Below are 16,967 nucleotides of genomic sequence, written 5' to 3'. Positions count from 1 at the left end.
TAGGACTTGGTGATAGGTCTGAGTGGGAATAGAAGCAATTTCAAGGGAATAGAAGCAAAAACAAGATAGAATGCAGATAATGTAAGAAGTGAGATAGACAAACGTACACGGTGAGTTGTGGCACATGCAATGACCACTAATACATTGTACCACTAGTTTACTATTACAGCTCCACACATTCCTATGATGGCAATCTTTAGGCTCTTGCCTATGGCACAGAATATATTGCTATTTAGTGATTAGTTAATAAGCCATACATACCTATGGGAGGCAAGCTAGTATGTCTATCTTTTAATAATGTCTGCTAGCATTTTTGAACAATCACTACATTATTTACTGGAGTATCTACGTCGATTTTTAGCATAGTAGGACAATGGCATGCAGAGTTGAGGGCCCATCACACTCACTTTTCCCTAGAAGAGTGATCACAAATTTCTATCATAGTGATCAGATAGACAAGAGGTTTCTGACCATTGCTCTGACATGAGCGGTTCCTGAATCTTAGGAGTGCCAGACTGTGCATTGCTGGCACTTTAAAGTAGTTAAAATTAGCTGTAAGTAAAGAATAAGAGCATCCTAACCCCTCCCTCCCTGACGCCAAGAAGTTAAAATGTACATGTGAAAAAGATCAGCCTAATATGAATCTCTAAGGTCTCCATTATAAGATAAGGAAAAAGAAATTCTCTCAAACATTCCCTGATGGGAATCTTCCAGGTCCATGTGTTTTATTAGCAGCAATTGATTCCCACCAGGGAATGTTTAGGAGAATGTCAGATTCCCCACTTAATAACTAGAGCCCTAAGTGTCCATGTCTTAAAAAAAATATATATATTTAAACACAAAAACACTTATCAAATAAAACAAAATAATTCAAATTATTAACAAGCCAAGCTGGTGCTGTTGTGGGGTAACTGCTTCCCAGCACCCCCTCTAATAAACTGGCCACTTTTAAAGAAGGGTAAGGGGTAGCAGTGCAGTGCCTCTATTTCTGCCTGCTGAGAGATATTCACAAGCTGGCTCTTTAAGAATCAATGCAGTGGTGCTGGCGGCTGGCAAGGTGGCAGCCCACTGAGAGCTGCACGGGTTCCCGCCAGCCAAAATATAGTCTTAGAATAGTAAATGTCAAACTTGCAGTAGCCTACTGTATTGTTGTTAAAGTATTTGAAATTTTACATATATAATGCTTTGCTTACTACATTTTTTGTGTGTGATAAGGAATAGAAACTGGCAGTTTATTTTGCTAAGCGTGTGCCCAGGACCACAATATAGGTGGTAGTAGTGGAGGGGGGTATTTATTAAAGAGGTTTTATTTTTAGACATCCCAGATTAATTATTAGCTTAGATTCTTTATCAGGTCAGGACAGGAACAAACAAGATGAGAGAAATGATTAAGCATATTGCAACTTGTTGTCATGGTTGCCTCACAATATAATAATCTCTTTGACCATGCCCCTGGGAAGGGATGGCATTTTTACATGGAGATAATACGTAAGCAATGTGGTGCGACTAACGAAGAACGGACAACAAGGAGTTAAATCCGCATTAAATGACATTTTTCTTCCAGGGATCAGCAGACTGAACAAAGACATGACAACCACAAACATATCAAAGTGTCATCTGGTCATCTGACACTGTCATTTTTTTTTTCCAAGTTAATGACACGATTACCATTACTCTTCCTTTGTACATATTGGTATTAAAGTAATGGCCTAAGAAAAAAAAAAAAGAAACACAAGATGGCTTCTTTTTAGACTATAAAAATATTTACTAAACTAGTCTCTGTATTTCTACCCACAAACCTACAAAGGGTACACACTCACATGACTGCAATTTCTGTTTTCTTTTTAAAAAACAAAGAAAATATATTAAAACGAAAGCCTTTCCCTATCGATTCTAATTGATTAAATCGAAAAAACTTGTATTAGGGAATAAAGTTTTTTTTCCATCAAACGAGCAAGTAGTCAACAGCAGCATAGTTTTGTACCTCATTGTGCGGCCTTTTGATTGATTTTGGAAACGAGGAAATGGAAAATCAGGGAAATATCCATCAAATGCTTACCATTGAATGCTTACCATAATGCCTACATTTACATGTATTCTTCTGCAGAGAAAGTATATTGTTCATTTTTATTGTTCAGTTCCCTGAGCATGTTACTTGCTAACCTTGATGGAGAATAAAAATCCTGCAAACTTCTCTCATTCTAATCTAACGTTTACTCCAGTCAACAGAGTTATCCTAACTTCCTGACTTGGAAACAACCGAAATAAAACCCAACAGAGATCCCAACACTCCTCCTATTTAAAAAAACAAAACAAAATAGAGTTCCAAGCTAGAAAATAGAACAACAAATATAAGGTTAAAACTATACTTGTGAAAAATTCTTTGCACCATCTATGATTTTATAATAATTTAATGTTAACCCAGTATAAATTACAGAGTTGGTATGGGGAGCTGATTAATACACGCATTGCACACACATGACATCAGTGCATTTTGTGGTTAGTGCACACATGTGTCTTCCATCTACCTGTTTACATCTATCGTCCAGGCTTCCATCAGGCCCGGAGGATGCTGGGCTGGCTCTGGCTGAAAGGTCATCGGACACCCAGCTATGCAGGTTCTGGGTTTCATGAGGCATTTTGGGAGGAAGAACCAATGATTAGAAACATCTGACATGGCTCACACAAAGCAAACAGGGACAAAAAGCTCAACAACATAGATCATCACTTCCATATTAACTGCACCCAGGATGATACCCTGCACCTGTAGAGCTTTGGGAGAAAGGCTGAAGCTAGCTGGAATCATAGCCAACCCTATCCAAGAAACACTGCACAAGAATACGGATCGAGTTCTATGCAATCCTCTGTAGATAATGAGCACAGACTTAATCAGAAAATATTATTGTTAGAATGTCTGCCAGGTGCAGCCAAAAATAGCGCTTCATTACATTCTCATATTTGTGAATTTTTGTAAATGCATGTAAACATGTAAAACATTGTTAACATCCTTTATTTCACTTGTGTATTCTATCAAATATCTTCTTTCCATTCAGGCTACCTAAATGACCTTAAATCTTTCAAAATACTACATTATACTTACACTAACTGGGTTAAAGTTGAAAATCAGACTTGCATTAAAAGTGGAGCGGGCAAGTCAGAGCTTAAAGGACCCTAAAGTGGTGTTCAATAGAAGTAAAACAACTGGAGAGGTTGTAATTGAGATTTTATTATACATTCGCCTGATTAGCTGAAAATCACTTTATTGCAGAATCCCAGTCTCTTGGACTTTAGAATAAAAGAACTCCAGCAGTTATTTAATCTAACATCCTGAAAACAGAAAGAGCATGAGGTTCAGGGGAAAGCACTGGAAGGAATGTGTCCCATGCCGCTACGCCGTAATAATTGTATTTATATACACACTTCAGTGTACGCTGTACATCCATCAACAAGGAAGCCTGGCGAACGTAATCACTCTATTAAACGGTTATTGTTCCGATAAGGGAGGATTGCAAATGCAGATTAAAAGCTCATTGTCTTTATAGGAGCAGAGAGAACATTATTAAACTTCAGTTAACATAAAGACTCTCATTATAACACTCAAAACAAACAGAAGTATTTTGGAAATAGACCGAGGAACAGCAGGATCATTTTGTTCTGATGGCGAAGACCCAAGTAAACACAGGTGAGGTCGAAAGTGCCATCAGAGGAGGCTGCCGGGCTCTGATAACCCCAATCAGACAAGGAAGTGTCTAAGACACAATTCAATTGCAGCACGCCAATGTCAGCATCAGATGATAGGGGCTTCTAAGCTTCCACGTGTAGAGATACAAGACAATGATCTCTTTTATCACGGACGTACTTCACAATCAACACAATAAAAATGGTTGTTGAAAGTCATCTGAATGTGAGCCAATGTCCTCAATAAGATCTGAATAAACCAGGAATGTGTACCAAGGGAACACCCAAATCCCAGGAATTGTCAGCATTCCCTAAAAGACTGACAGCGAGAGAACTTGGGCTCCTGTGAGGCAGAACTTGGCAGACTTGTGGTCTGTTCTGCCATCGTACATCACTTTGTACTATACAACGTTCCATAAAACAAATGGCTTTCTCTAGCGGAAATAGTACAAAATATGTCAGAACAGGGGATTGCATCTTGTAAAGTTTCCTACTTGCCCAATCTGAGCTCTGCTGTACGGTACAAGAACTGCAAGAGAATGATGCCATTAAGTCAAATTCAGGCATTTACATTTTTTTTTTAAAGATACGTTGAAAGTACGTTTGAATGAAAATTAAGAACCCGCAGACTCCTCCCTAGCTCATATACTCATATACACCTTAAATTAGGGGGGGCAGCTGGGTGCATTTTCTTGCATCAGTGATGTAGTAACTAATAAAATGTACCCATCTTGCAGAAAATGTATGCTTTTAGCCAGCAGACACACAAAGGAATAACCGCTTGTAACATGTGATGCTTTGTACATGTAAGGAAGGTCAGGCTGTGCTCACGCATGCCCCTGATCTATGTTGCAGCCTGAAAGCTGAGATATATATATATATATATATATATATATATATATACATACACACACACATACCAATTCCTGCAGAGCATGTTAGCTGCTCTCCTCTAGCAAGGTAAAATAAAATACCGTCCATGTCAGTAGTACCTAATTTTAAAACTTTTTAAATTAGATTGCAGTACTTTCAAATGAGATTGTCTATTATGCATTCAATATAGATTATGTTAGAAGCAAGTGAACAATATGATCCAAAGAAGCAGTGAATTTCTGGGAAGTGGATTGCACAAGCCCATTTTTATGTTTTATGGCCTGGGGGGAATTCCCAGTTGTTGTAGTGATTTATTATTTCACTAACTGGCAAATGTGGAACGCAAAGTCTGCAGTGCAGATTGCCTGGAGGAGGCCAGCCTGGTAATAGCTCTCAATCTTACACACGACTTCACAAAACGTGCACACAAAACCTATTACACGTTAATGGGAGAAAAGCTCATTATGGAATTTGCGCAGGTAGCGGATTAATAGGTCTTTTATATGCGCTGCCCGCTGCAGGGCCCTAATGGGATTGGAGTAAGAGAAGCAGATGGACAGTTCACGAATATGCAGAACAGATTGCATTTTAACTAGAACATCAGACATCTTCTCACCACAGACATCCTTTCACTAACAAGAGCGATTTACACAAAACAGAGTTCATTATGAAAATTGTATTTTTGATGGATTGAGAGATTTGAGAAGTTCTCCTTAAAAAAATAAGCAAAACGTTAATGGGCAACTTTGCAAGTTAATTACACAGCCCCTGAACATAGTTGATGGATGGAGTGGTCAGAGGGTTGCTGATAATACTATGTTAAGCAGCTTTGAAATTACCTAGAAAAGGTAAACCTTAAAAAAGCAAAAAAAAAAAAAGCAAATGGTCTCCGTTTTGGCTATAACTACTTACTAATACAAAGACATCTATCACAATAAGCGAGTTGCATGGAGCACTTGGATCTCAATAATGAAATCAGTATATTTATGACTGCCTGATGTCAGTGATTAACTATGTTCTCCTCCTATTGGGAGACAAACAGATAAAACATCCTCCTGCATAATAAACAATTCTGCGAAACCAGTGAAAACCAGTGAAATCACCACGCTGAGAGAGACAGAACAGAAATACGGGAGCTTGCATTGATGAGTTATTTTTTCAAGGTGCAGACCCTGGGTTTGTCATATTCATCCTTGCTTAGCTATCTAGTAATTGTCAGGGTAAGAAAATCCTTAAAACTAAACTTTGGTAAGTCTTTAAAAACTCATATTGTAATAAACGTCCCAAGTTTTAATGCTGGGATTTCACCATGCTTTCTTGTCCATTTCCCACCCTCACGTTATTTAAAGTGCATCAATATGTACTGTACAAATTCTTACTAATATTACCCCATTCAACCTTCCCCCAAAATTGACTTTCTTTTTTTATGTTTACAAGAATCATTAGAATGCTGTGGAGGTTCAGAGATGGTGCAGCATTCTCTCTGCTGAGCAATTATTGTCTATTTTATCTGCAGGGTAAAGTCATTGGCATATTCTGGAATTACCCCAGGAATTCCTCCCTAAGGATAGCCAAACCACCTTAAGAGGTTCCCTTAAAGCAGAGATGACTGAACATCAGTGATGGTAACCAGAATCCTCATTTTTGCAGCTTGCAATCAATCTTTAAGTCGTGATAAAGAATGGATGGAATTTGTTAGGGCAGGGACATTAATGACCTATAGAGCCGGTGGCCATTTCAAAAACTTATCTCGGTATTCTCCCTTGGCAATATAACATATCACTGCAACACTTGCTGTCCCTGCCATTTATGGCCTGCTACATAATACTTTTTCATACAATTTTTAGGTATTGCATTACTTTTATATTCAGATGCACATCTAAGCAAAGAGAACAGAATAAAATTTGGTTTCATATTTTTATGTTCACTTTTTTATTATTATTAATAAACAGGATTTATATAGCGCCTATATTACGCAGCGTGTACATTAAATAGGGGTTGCAAATGATACACTGATACAGGAGGAAAGGACCCTGCCCCGAACAGCTTACAATCTAGTAGGTGGGGGAAGTAACACACAATATGAGGGGGATGTAGTGCTGGGAAGTAGTGACAATTTTAAAGACAGAGGAAGACGGGTAGGCAAGTTTTTAAAAAATGGGTTTTGAGTGCTCTTTTAAATGTGCAGAAAGTAGGAGCAAGTCGAATAGGACAAGGAGAACCATTCCAGAGAATTGGGGCAGCTCTAGAGAAGTCTTGTATCCATGTGTATATTGAGGTTATTTTTGCCTAAATGTAGCTGTGATTTTGGCACACGCAGAGCTATAAATGCAGCATAGCTGAAGGTGAAGACTCACCAGAGACAGCTGCCACTTGTCTGCAATGTGCACATCTTGCTGTACAAATTGAAGTGCTCAAGGCATGTTGCTGTCTGCCAGGCAGACTTATTTTATGGTGTAATTACACCTATGATTTCCAGTGACAAATCTGCAGATATCTGTGTCTTCAGGTTAGGGATATAACTGGAAACCAAAATCAAATGCAACAACTTATATTTATATAAATGTATTTAGTGGATATATTGCATTAGATTTTTTATAAAAAAGTTCCTGGCTGTTAAAGTTTGAGGTTTTTACAAAGTGTTTGAGTTCCTCAGAGCTCATTAACTGTGAATATTTTTTACTTTTATTGAGTAGGGGTACAGGTGCACTAAAGGTAATGTAGACGCATCAGCAAATTGTCACATTAGACGAATGATTGTGCTCGATTGAGATGTGCACAGCAGGTTTTTTATATTGTTCATCTATCCACTGTGGCAGATTTAGGAACAACTGCTGTGCATTCTTATGGAGGAAAGCACATACTCTTGTAAAAGTCACCATACCTGGAATGAAACAGACACAAACTACTGCAGGAAATCCTAATTGGGAGGGGGAAAACAAACTTCTAGGAGAAAAGTTTAATAGGGTAAAAGATTGGAGACACAATTGTGGTAAGGGGCGAGACAGACTACTATGGGAAATCCCACTGCTGAAGTAGGAAAGAATAAAAAGTTATCAGTAAATTTAACCTACTGGCTCCTATACAAAATTGACTGACATATCAATATGACAGGCATTCTCAGACAACAAGAAGCTTAATTTGATCCATGTCTTCATATAGAACAATTATCACGGCATCTCTAGCCGCGGGAGATGTAACAGTTGGTGTGCCGGTGTTGCAATGCTCAGGTCAGGAGGGTTTCTCTCTCAAGCTTACAGATGCACAAACCTGATCAGCTTCACATTTATGTCTGACAAGCCGGTTTTACAACTTTGTAATCTGGGCTAAAGTTACCAACAGCAAGAGAGCTATTTTGGGTCAAAAGTATGAAGAAAAGAAAAAGCTGAGTGTCAGACGGCTCTATCACTTTGCTTTATGCTTAACTATTTAGGTCAGGTGGTGCAGAGAAACTAAACATCACCTGTAAATGTCACAATGCCCCAAAGCTGAAGCAAGAATGTGTGTAAATAATGTCCTCCAAAACAAGAAAGTGATGCTTTTAATAATATGAAATGATTTAAACTAAATGACCTTAATGTGAGCAGAAACCACAAAGTGTCCTCTAGAGTCATTATGCCGCTAAAACGTTGGGGAACAATTACACATATGCAGGATACAGAAGGGAGAGAAACACTCATGTTGTTACCCATCCCTCCCCGCAAACTAGCCGAGTGTGTTATTACTCCATTGCTGGTAACCTACATCCTGTAGAGTTTTCATCACCCAGGGAGCGACACATTACAAGTGTTTTTCCTACACAGTCTTGTCAGTCGTTTGCTATATCAGGATCCCTAGGTGTGACATAAGCCTACTGGTCAAAATTTCCTATTTTCACAGGCCATTAGAGTGTACATTCAGCAAAACACGTTTCGTTTTGGATAGACTGGGGAAGGGTAGAACCCCTTTCATGTTTTCCTTTCTATGACGTTCGGAAAATTCCCTTCACTTCCTGTCCTGATAACATATAGGTTCTCCTCTCCTGTTGAATCTCACAAGGTGATTGTCCCCGTTCAAAACAGATATTAGGCAGATGACAGCCACAGGGGGGAGACAGTGCTGCAAATTTAAGCTATGACCAAAGATGGTAAATGCGCCAGAAAAAGTATTTCTGGGATAAATTGCGAAATACTATTTTGGGCATATTCTTTTTATTACCAGGGCACTTTTTTTTTTTTTTTTTTAACATGCATGCACAGAGCCACCCCATAGATGTGATCAATGGCTTTATAGTAGCTAAATCCTATCTACCTTGAAAGTGTCACCTGACGTTAGGTTTACATCCTTAGTGGTAGAAAAAAAATGCTTGTGGAAACAATTTCAATTCTTAGTATGCAATTTCTAAATTCTTGTCAAAGCGTTTGCTGGCTAGAATTTCTCATGGATCTTATGATCAGGGTGTGAGACATGTCCTAAAACCACAATAAGCATGTGAGAGTCACCTGCAAATATATTACACTTACGGGACAGTCAACCCTGACACGATCGTACGTGACTGATTTAAACAGTGCGGAAGATGACGAAAAGTAAACATTCTGTGGAACATAAAATCTGTGTAAAATTCTGGCACAGTAATAAAAGAATATAATAACAGCTCAGCTTTTAAGGCATAAAAATAAATCCTTCAGAGGTAAACCTGCAGATATATAATAGCCAAAGAATAAATGTTCAGGTTCTTGTAAACCCCCGTTTGTTATTGTTTTTGACTGTAGAGATACATGATACATTAAAAAATTGTCTGAATATCTGTGGCCTTTAAAGTGAACCTATCACCACTATTTCTAGTTTATATAGAAGGATAGATAAGCCCTCAATAAATGCCCGGAAAAAGAAAAAAGCAAACCTCCTTTTTTTTTCTTTCCTGCCTCAGCCTTCTGGGATACCTGTGTCATGAATCCCATGATGCATGCCCTAGATCAGGGATAACGCGGGACTATATGGAAGTCCACTCCAGGGGGATCCATGGATGTGCGCGAGTAAAGGTGTCATTTTTTTATTTTCACTTCATTTTTAGTTCTGCTTTAAGAATTATATACTGAAAGTCAAGTCAAAGGTTTGCAATTCATAACTCCTGTGATACATTGGTAAGATTTGTACAGAGGTTTTATGAGGAGGATTGCTCAATTACTTTCTTAGCGGTGGACGCACAACCATGATATTTAAATGAGGGAAGTTTCAGTGAGTGACCATTACACCGATTGGAAAATGTATGAAGTGTATGACGAGACCTGGGGGGAACAAGCGATTTTAAATCAGTATATAGATTGATTTCTACAAAATATTGTCTGCAAGCATTAGACCTTTTATACGGAATCTGTCAGCCAACAATTATGTCCACGTGAATGAATAGAACAAAACTTTGTATTCCTAGACAAAAAAACAAATATAATGATGTAATCGATTGGACTCCACCTGAGCCTGGACTCATTCACCTCGGGATTGCAGGTGTTGGCACCGAGACAAACTGTGAGGAAGGCGGTGACACATAATAGGCCTCCACTACAAAGGCAACCAACAGGCTGTTTTCAGGTTAGGAGGCTTCCGTCACATACACAGGGCAGAAAACAACGTTTACAAGGCACACTGATTAGTAGAAAGTGCAGAATTATAAGATTAAAAGGAACTCTAAATGTGTGCAGTGCAGTCTGATTATTCAGAAAGATGGAAAGGAACTGATATTTATTACGTTAAATGCATTGCTGGAAAATAATCTTTATAATACAGAACAAACACTAATAAGGACAAACAGGTGGCTATCACTTCAGTAATCCGTAAATACAGACAAATCCAAAATTTAATCCAGGTACACACAGCTATGCAAACATCAGACTCACCTTTCTGACATCTGAGCTCTTTGGTTCTGTTGTCCATGTGATGATTCTGGAGACTGCTAACCGCGTCTCACTGGAGTTCACAAAGTCTGTGGGGTCCATCTGCCGGGCCAGTGACTCAATATACTTCAAAATTGCCACTTTCACCTGCAGGAAAATTACATGGAAATGATAGAAAAAATAATAAATATTCTGCTTTAAAGCGGTCTTTAGGGAGATATAAAATAAAATAATGCAGCTCAGTATTCATTATTACATTTTTAACTTTTTTTTTTTTTCTGTTAATTGTAAGAGAAAAAAAAATCAGGGGTACAGTGTGAGAGAAAGAAGCAGCACAAGTACCCAATCAGTTTATGTCGTGGTAAGAAGCATGCTAATAGGAAGAGCTGAATGACACAGATCATCACTGTGCTGCTTCTTCTTCCACTGTCCAGTAGGACTTACGGTAGTCTTAGATTGGGTGGGTTGAACTGAGGACATCTAGAGGCAAAAAAACATACTGTGGAGGGAAATCTATGAATTAAAAGTTAACACTGCAACAAAAATATGTTATTTTATCTTTTATGGGTTATTCATATATCTACTGCCGTATACATATTTCTGTTTATAGCCATGGCAGGACAGATTTTCCATAATCAAATCTCTGGTGAATATACACCTAGTACCAACCTTTAGGTTTGGCGTCTGCGTCTGATCTACTATGAATCGCATCAAAATGTTAAACTGCTGATCGAAAGGAAAGGAATCTCTGCAGAAGAAAAAAGAGAAAAAATTTAGTTTGATTGAGAATACCAATAAGTGTAAAACAGAACCAATTAATTGGGTTAGAGTTCTATTTTAGAAGTATAGCCAGAGTTTTAATAATTCTTCATTAGGTTAAGATATAGATTAGATACAGGGAAGAGGTAATCCCCTCATTTTTGTGGTGTTTGTGTCCTGCTGGTGAATTTCCCTTTAACTCTAGAAATCTCTCCAAAGTTAGGGGAGATTTACATCTTAGACAGATGATAACATAACAGTAGTGTCTATTGGAAGATTTCCTGTCATTGCTTTTTTCATGACAACTTTGGATTTCCCATCACCGTCACTGTAATAATGACCAGGACAAATAGTAGGGATGAGGAACTCCAGAGGAGCACTGACAGCAATTTACATTGGCAGAAGGTCTAACCAGAATTTGCAGAAGGTCTAACCCTTCCCAACAGATTCAGAAAAAAGAACTAAAGGTTTTTTTCTTTTCAGATGCATAGAAATATTGTGGCCAAAAAGGAGGTGTGGTGCCCTCTATTGGTGACAGCATAAATGCACGGTTTCTCAACCAGAGGTTGCTGCTGGGGTTCCTTGAGCAACGAGCAGCTTAGTTTGTGCCTCTCCAGTCTCTGATCTTTTTGGGTATCTGTAGGGGTGACATTCTTCCCACTGGTTACCACACTAATGTACTGTAATCTGTGGATATAGTCATTATAGCCAGGGTTCCCCAAGGCCTGAAAGTTATCTCAAAGGTCAAGAAACACTGGTATAGAGTGCATGCTAATCTTGCTGCCCTTACCGAGTAACATCAAGTGCCTTCTGAACTTTGGCCTGCACAGAACCCAACAGGTCAGCCCCCATCTTCTTCAGGAGTTGGGTCAGTAAAATGAACAACCAGTCCTGCAGGTCGTCCTTGTGAATGATGACGAAATCCACCAGGGTTTCTAGGAACATGCTGAAAACCTGGGACAGCCATAACAAGGGTTAGTTATTGTATGTAAGTGCAACACAGAATGAACAACCCCAAAGTTCTGCTTTAGAAAACAGATACACAGTGGCTTCCTTCCCTCAACTGCATTACATTCAGACTGAGCCTCATTCACCACAGTGGAAATAAAACACTTAAGCCATAAGGAAAGAGAGCCCCAAACACATACAAAGCAACTCCTCCAGCCTCCGCAAGTATTCACATTTTTTTCATCCATACAGCTCAACACAATGAAGCCTGCACCATTCACAAAACACACATTTCTGCACAATTCTCTGGTCTGATGAAAATTCCAGCTTGGAAAACAAATACTAATTGGAAGCAATAAGAAATGTCACTTACTCTCTGGTGTGAGATCCACAGCACGGCAGAGCATGCAATAAAACAAACCACACATTAGTTTCGTCATGAAAAGTTACGGTACACCTATCCAAGAAATCAGTAAGAACAGCAAATCTGCCTAGAAATGAATGAATCTAGATTCTTGATCAGTTATGAGTGATATAAGTGTGAAGATGATTGATGAAAGGCTTAGCTGTACTTCACAACAAAATGAGAGAATTCAAACTTCTGGGCGGTATCGTAGTCTTGAAAACCTTGCTGGATTTTTATTTAATTTGCAAAAAATAAAATATCAAATACACTCTATAGAGATGAAGCAACTCTACAAGTGAGGGTGTGTGTGTGTATCAAAGTACAGCCAGGGTCCCACCCAAGGGGGGTGGACCAAAGCGCAGGCAGAGTTCCGTGCAGGGGCGGATCACAGCGCAGCCAAGGCTTGGTGCACTGGGGGACAAATGTCAAATACAGTCAGTTGTTCTTTATGTTTGAGAAACCATGGCCAATGTCCCACATGCTGTGACTAAGCACCGTTAAACTTCTGCACATTAAAACAACATCTCCACACTGGAGACAAGTCAAGCAATAACCATAAAGCTTATTATGACAAGCAGTGATTCTTTTTAAAGGCTTTCTCCAATATACTTGGGACACAAAATCAGACATCTTCAACACATTCAGGAAACTAATACATTTCCTATACAAGTTCTGGCAGTGAAGACACTGATCATGTTCATTCATATGCTAGTGAACAATGGAGTGTCGTGCAAATTCCAAGAAGCTCCACCAGAAAATTGTTGCCCTCCAGCATAAACAATTGTCATAGCGGTCTTTAAAAATTGTCCCGGATTGACTATGCTCAAACTCAGAATTCCTTACAGTTAGTTTCAGCATTCCAGCATCACCATGCTTTAGCATGCAGCACACCATGCAATGAATACAGCTATGTTGAGCAGAGCTGCTGCATCCCTACATAGAGAAATTCTAAAATCTACACTTCATCATTTACCTAAAAGACATACAATAAAAGAGAAACCTTGTGCAAAGCATACCTTGCTGTGTGGATCAGCAAACATCCGAGTGAATATCTCACACAATCGTTTTAGTTCCACGCGGCTACAATTAAATATAAAATAAAAACATTATTCCATTCAGATCTTTATACAAAATAAAGAAAGGCCAAATTTGGCTCTTGTTTTACCTGAGCGTCCGCTGACTCTTTAGAAGGTTTTGTAAGCCTATCAGCCCCTCCTTCCTCTCAGACCAATTGGAACTTGCACAATGATTGAGGACCTCCGCCACATCTTCTGTTTGCCGCAGGTAGTGCGGAATCCCTCCATTCCGTGAACCATAAGACCTTTCTGAGCATGCGCTAGAGGCATCACTGTTAGCATCATCATCAGAATACATCCCATACGGCTCATAGCGCCTTCTTACTGGCTTTTTCTGCAAACAAAAAAACAAACATCTTATTAGGTAATCTTTTCTGAGATATTCGTTCCAGTTTCCTTTTACTGAGACATTTCAGCACATCAGTCCATTATAAAGGCACCTGCATGTAAAACAAATCAGAGTGCATGCATTTGTCATATTTGGTTTCCCTCATTTTAGAGCAACAGTGGCCATAGCATTGATGTTTGTATGCTGGCCATAGTCAGAAAACCTACAAAAATGGTGGTTTGCTCATAAAATGTAAAAAAGTTGTCAAATACTTTGTAAAGTTAGAAGCTGTTTAGGTTTCTAAAAATAACCATTAACAATTGTGTGAGTTTCTGAAGCTGACAAAATGCAAATCAGCCAATAAACCACTTAGAAAAATGTGCATACACCTCATCACCATAAAACCTCATCACACACCTAACAATCTGACTGAAATAAATCCTGGAAACCTACCAACAGCTTTGCAGTACAAGAGCCTGCTTGACAGGATCCAAATAACTACATAGTTTAGGTAGGTCCTCATTTCTCAGCTACAGTTAAGTAGACCTTCTAATCTATTTTAAACTTTAACCATGAGTCCTAGATGTCATTTTGAAAAGGAATTAGGGCATGGAAGCCAAAACCTAACCAGCAGTACGCCCAGGGGCGGAAACAATCAGCGTCTGACTGAAAACCTGTGAAAAAGTCATCACTGTGCTTATTTTTGTCCTTGACAGTCCAGCTTAATGTTATCATAGTGTTATGCTAACCATGCTTGCAAACTGGTTTTAAGTAGTGTTGTGAAACAATTATGTTCACTTCAAACTTTACCATTCCACATCAATACATAAAAGTCACACTAATGTGATATTCTAATCCGGTGACCTTGTTAATTATATTTCACAGAAAATAAACAGCGGTGTACATTTATGTAAGCATTACATAAAAATTATATTTTTATGCTCTGCAGGACCCAACAGACAACAAAAAACACACTGGGGCTTGAGGGATTTATGGGAAAAAAGCCTGGGGACTAAAATGGTTAAAAAGTAAAATTTTCTATCCAAGTGAAGACATTACAAAATAAGCATATAAACTTTTTTAGTCAGATCTCTCTCTCTCTGACTAACATACATCCTGCTGAGCGGAGAATGTCCTCCTGGCTACAGAGCCATATTTAGGACACGAGAATAGTATATGGATGATTTAATTACTAAAGCAGACCACAGCAAAACCAGATAAAAGTAGGATTTCCCATGGAATTTTTTCCAATTTGGTTACAGGAAACAAACCATAGAAAGGCTTGCACCTCCCAACTCCATAGTCCTTGTCATTTATCTGTGATAACAAGGTGTTCGGAATCCCTTCAGATTACCAACTACTATTATCGTAATCAGGAACAAGCTTTTCACAAGAGGATACAACGCCACTAAATATTCACTGATTGCATGTGTAAACTGCAGTTTTGGCATGTTCTGCGATTACAGCCATGTAACACGTCAAGTGTTGCGCTCAGGACAGAAGGCCAGGTAGGAATAGGCCGCCTAATAAATGCAGAAGTTTCGGTAAAAGATGGGCGCTCACAGCATAGGTGGTGACATAAATCTACGAGATATTCTGCAAGGTGCTGAGTAAGCGAGAAAAACTGGTTCTCTGCAGACATAAGTGATGACATAATGGAGATAGCCGACTTGTCTGATCTTATCACTAAATATGAAGTACGCCCAAGGAACGTTGAAATGGATACTTGCGCTGTTTAGGGAAGTGAACACACAGGATTTACCACTTCTTTCTGCTGAGTGCCAAAAGACACAATGTTCTTCCTATCTAGGTGGCACTTCTGAGAAAGAAGGCTGAGTAGATGAAGTGATGCTGCAAAGTTTTATGTAACAAGAATCCTCCCAACCCCTGCTGCCTCCATTGACTGCTTTGTAACAAAGGCAATGATGTAGCATGATATAAGGAGGATTAAACCATGGACACCTTGGTTATATAATAAAAACCTAAAACTTTTCCTCACTTCAAATGTGGACAACAGCACTGCCAGGAGCCTACCACATTCTTAGAAGCTAGTAACACCAGAAATTGAGTGCAGGCTCAAGAATTTTAGGATAGAGAACTCAAAATGTCCCAAAAGACTATTGGTAAACATACCCTATATTAAATAAAGACATCCTTTGCTATCTTCCACATGTATCATCTACATGTTGAAAATGATTGATAACCAATGCATAACAATAATAATAATAATAAAAAAAAATCCTTGCCCAAATAGCAATCGAAAATGAAACAGAAAAGCATAATTTTTGTGATTGCATTGACTTTATCTAAAATTTCTTTACAGGATAATAGCTGACCAGCTTCATTGAAGGTTATTTAAAAACAAAAAAAAACAAAACGCATTTTTATTGTTAGGGAGCTTTTTCTCCCCAGCATTCAGCAGAAACTGACAGATCGCTTTTGGGCAGGATGACCATTAAAGACCTATGGGTTCAGTTTTGTCTGAAACTAGGTAAAAATGTCATTTTTTTATTTGTTTTATTTTCAAATGTAAAAAGAAAACACCTGGAGACATCTGTAAAGCCAAAATGTGTTGCCAGCTCAGAAAGGCAAAGATTCTTAAACAATTGTGACACCACTTATTTTTACAAAAACAGAGTGGAGACAAACAAGGAAGTTTAGCCTTGCATTTCATGAAACCTGTGGAGGTGGGCAGGACACACTGACATTCTGTCATTAGAATACAATCTCTTAGTACAGACTCGAGTCAGTAGATGGTACATATGATGGTTTATAACTAGAGGCCTTTTACAAAAAAAACAAATCTATGATTTTCTGCTGTTAATTCTATGTTGTAATTGGTTACAGTAAATTATTGCATTTTATACTATGTGGTTTGTACTGTTCATGTACTGCTGATTTGCTGAAGTGCCAATATATATTCAAAGTAAATTTTAGTACAGGCTGTAAACATATATTTTCATATTCCTAACATGAAGTAAATTACTTTCACAACAATGCCCCACTGATGTCTAAAGCTGCAGGAATTG

At 38.5% G+C, this 16,967-nt stretch overlaps 1 protein-coding gene across 1 annotated transcript in view; it reads right to left on the bottom strand.

Annotated features, from left to right (window-relative positions):
• CLASP1 (cytoplasmic linker associated protein 1) overlaps positions 1-16,967 on the bottom strand; it is a gene marked incomplete in the record, with an annotated part of 116,932 nt that overhangs the window by 22,982 nt on the left and 76,983 nt on the right. Inside the window, 6 exon segments of the mRNA XM_072417919.1 lie at positions 10,425-10,568; positions 11,091-11,169; positions 11,971-12,134; positions 12,502-12,504; positions 13,551-13,614; positions 13,700-13,944. Of these exon segments, the coding sequence (XP_072274020.1) occupies positions 10,425-10,568; positions 11,091-11,169; positions 11,971-12,134; positions 12,502-12,504; positions 13,551-13,614; positions 13,700-13,944 (699 nt within the window).

The sequence above is a fragment of the Pyxicephalus adspersus genome, chromosome 7, assembly GCF_032062135.1.
Source record: "Pyxicephalus adspersus chromosome 7, UCB_Pads_2.0, whole genome shotgun sequence".
In the NCBI taxonomy this organism is placed as follows: domain Eukaryota; kingdom Metazoa; phylum Chordata; class Amphibia; order Anura; family Pyxicephalidae; genus Pyxicephalus; species Pyxicephalus adspersus.
The sequence above is the reverse complement of the archived record's forward strand: the minus strand, read 5'-3'. Positions and strand labels throughout refer to the sequence as shown.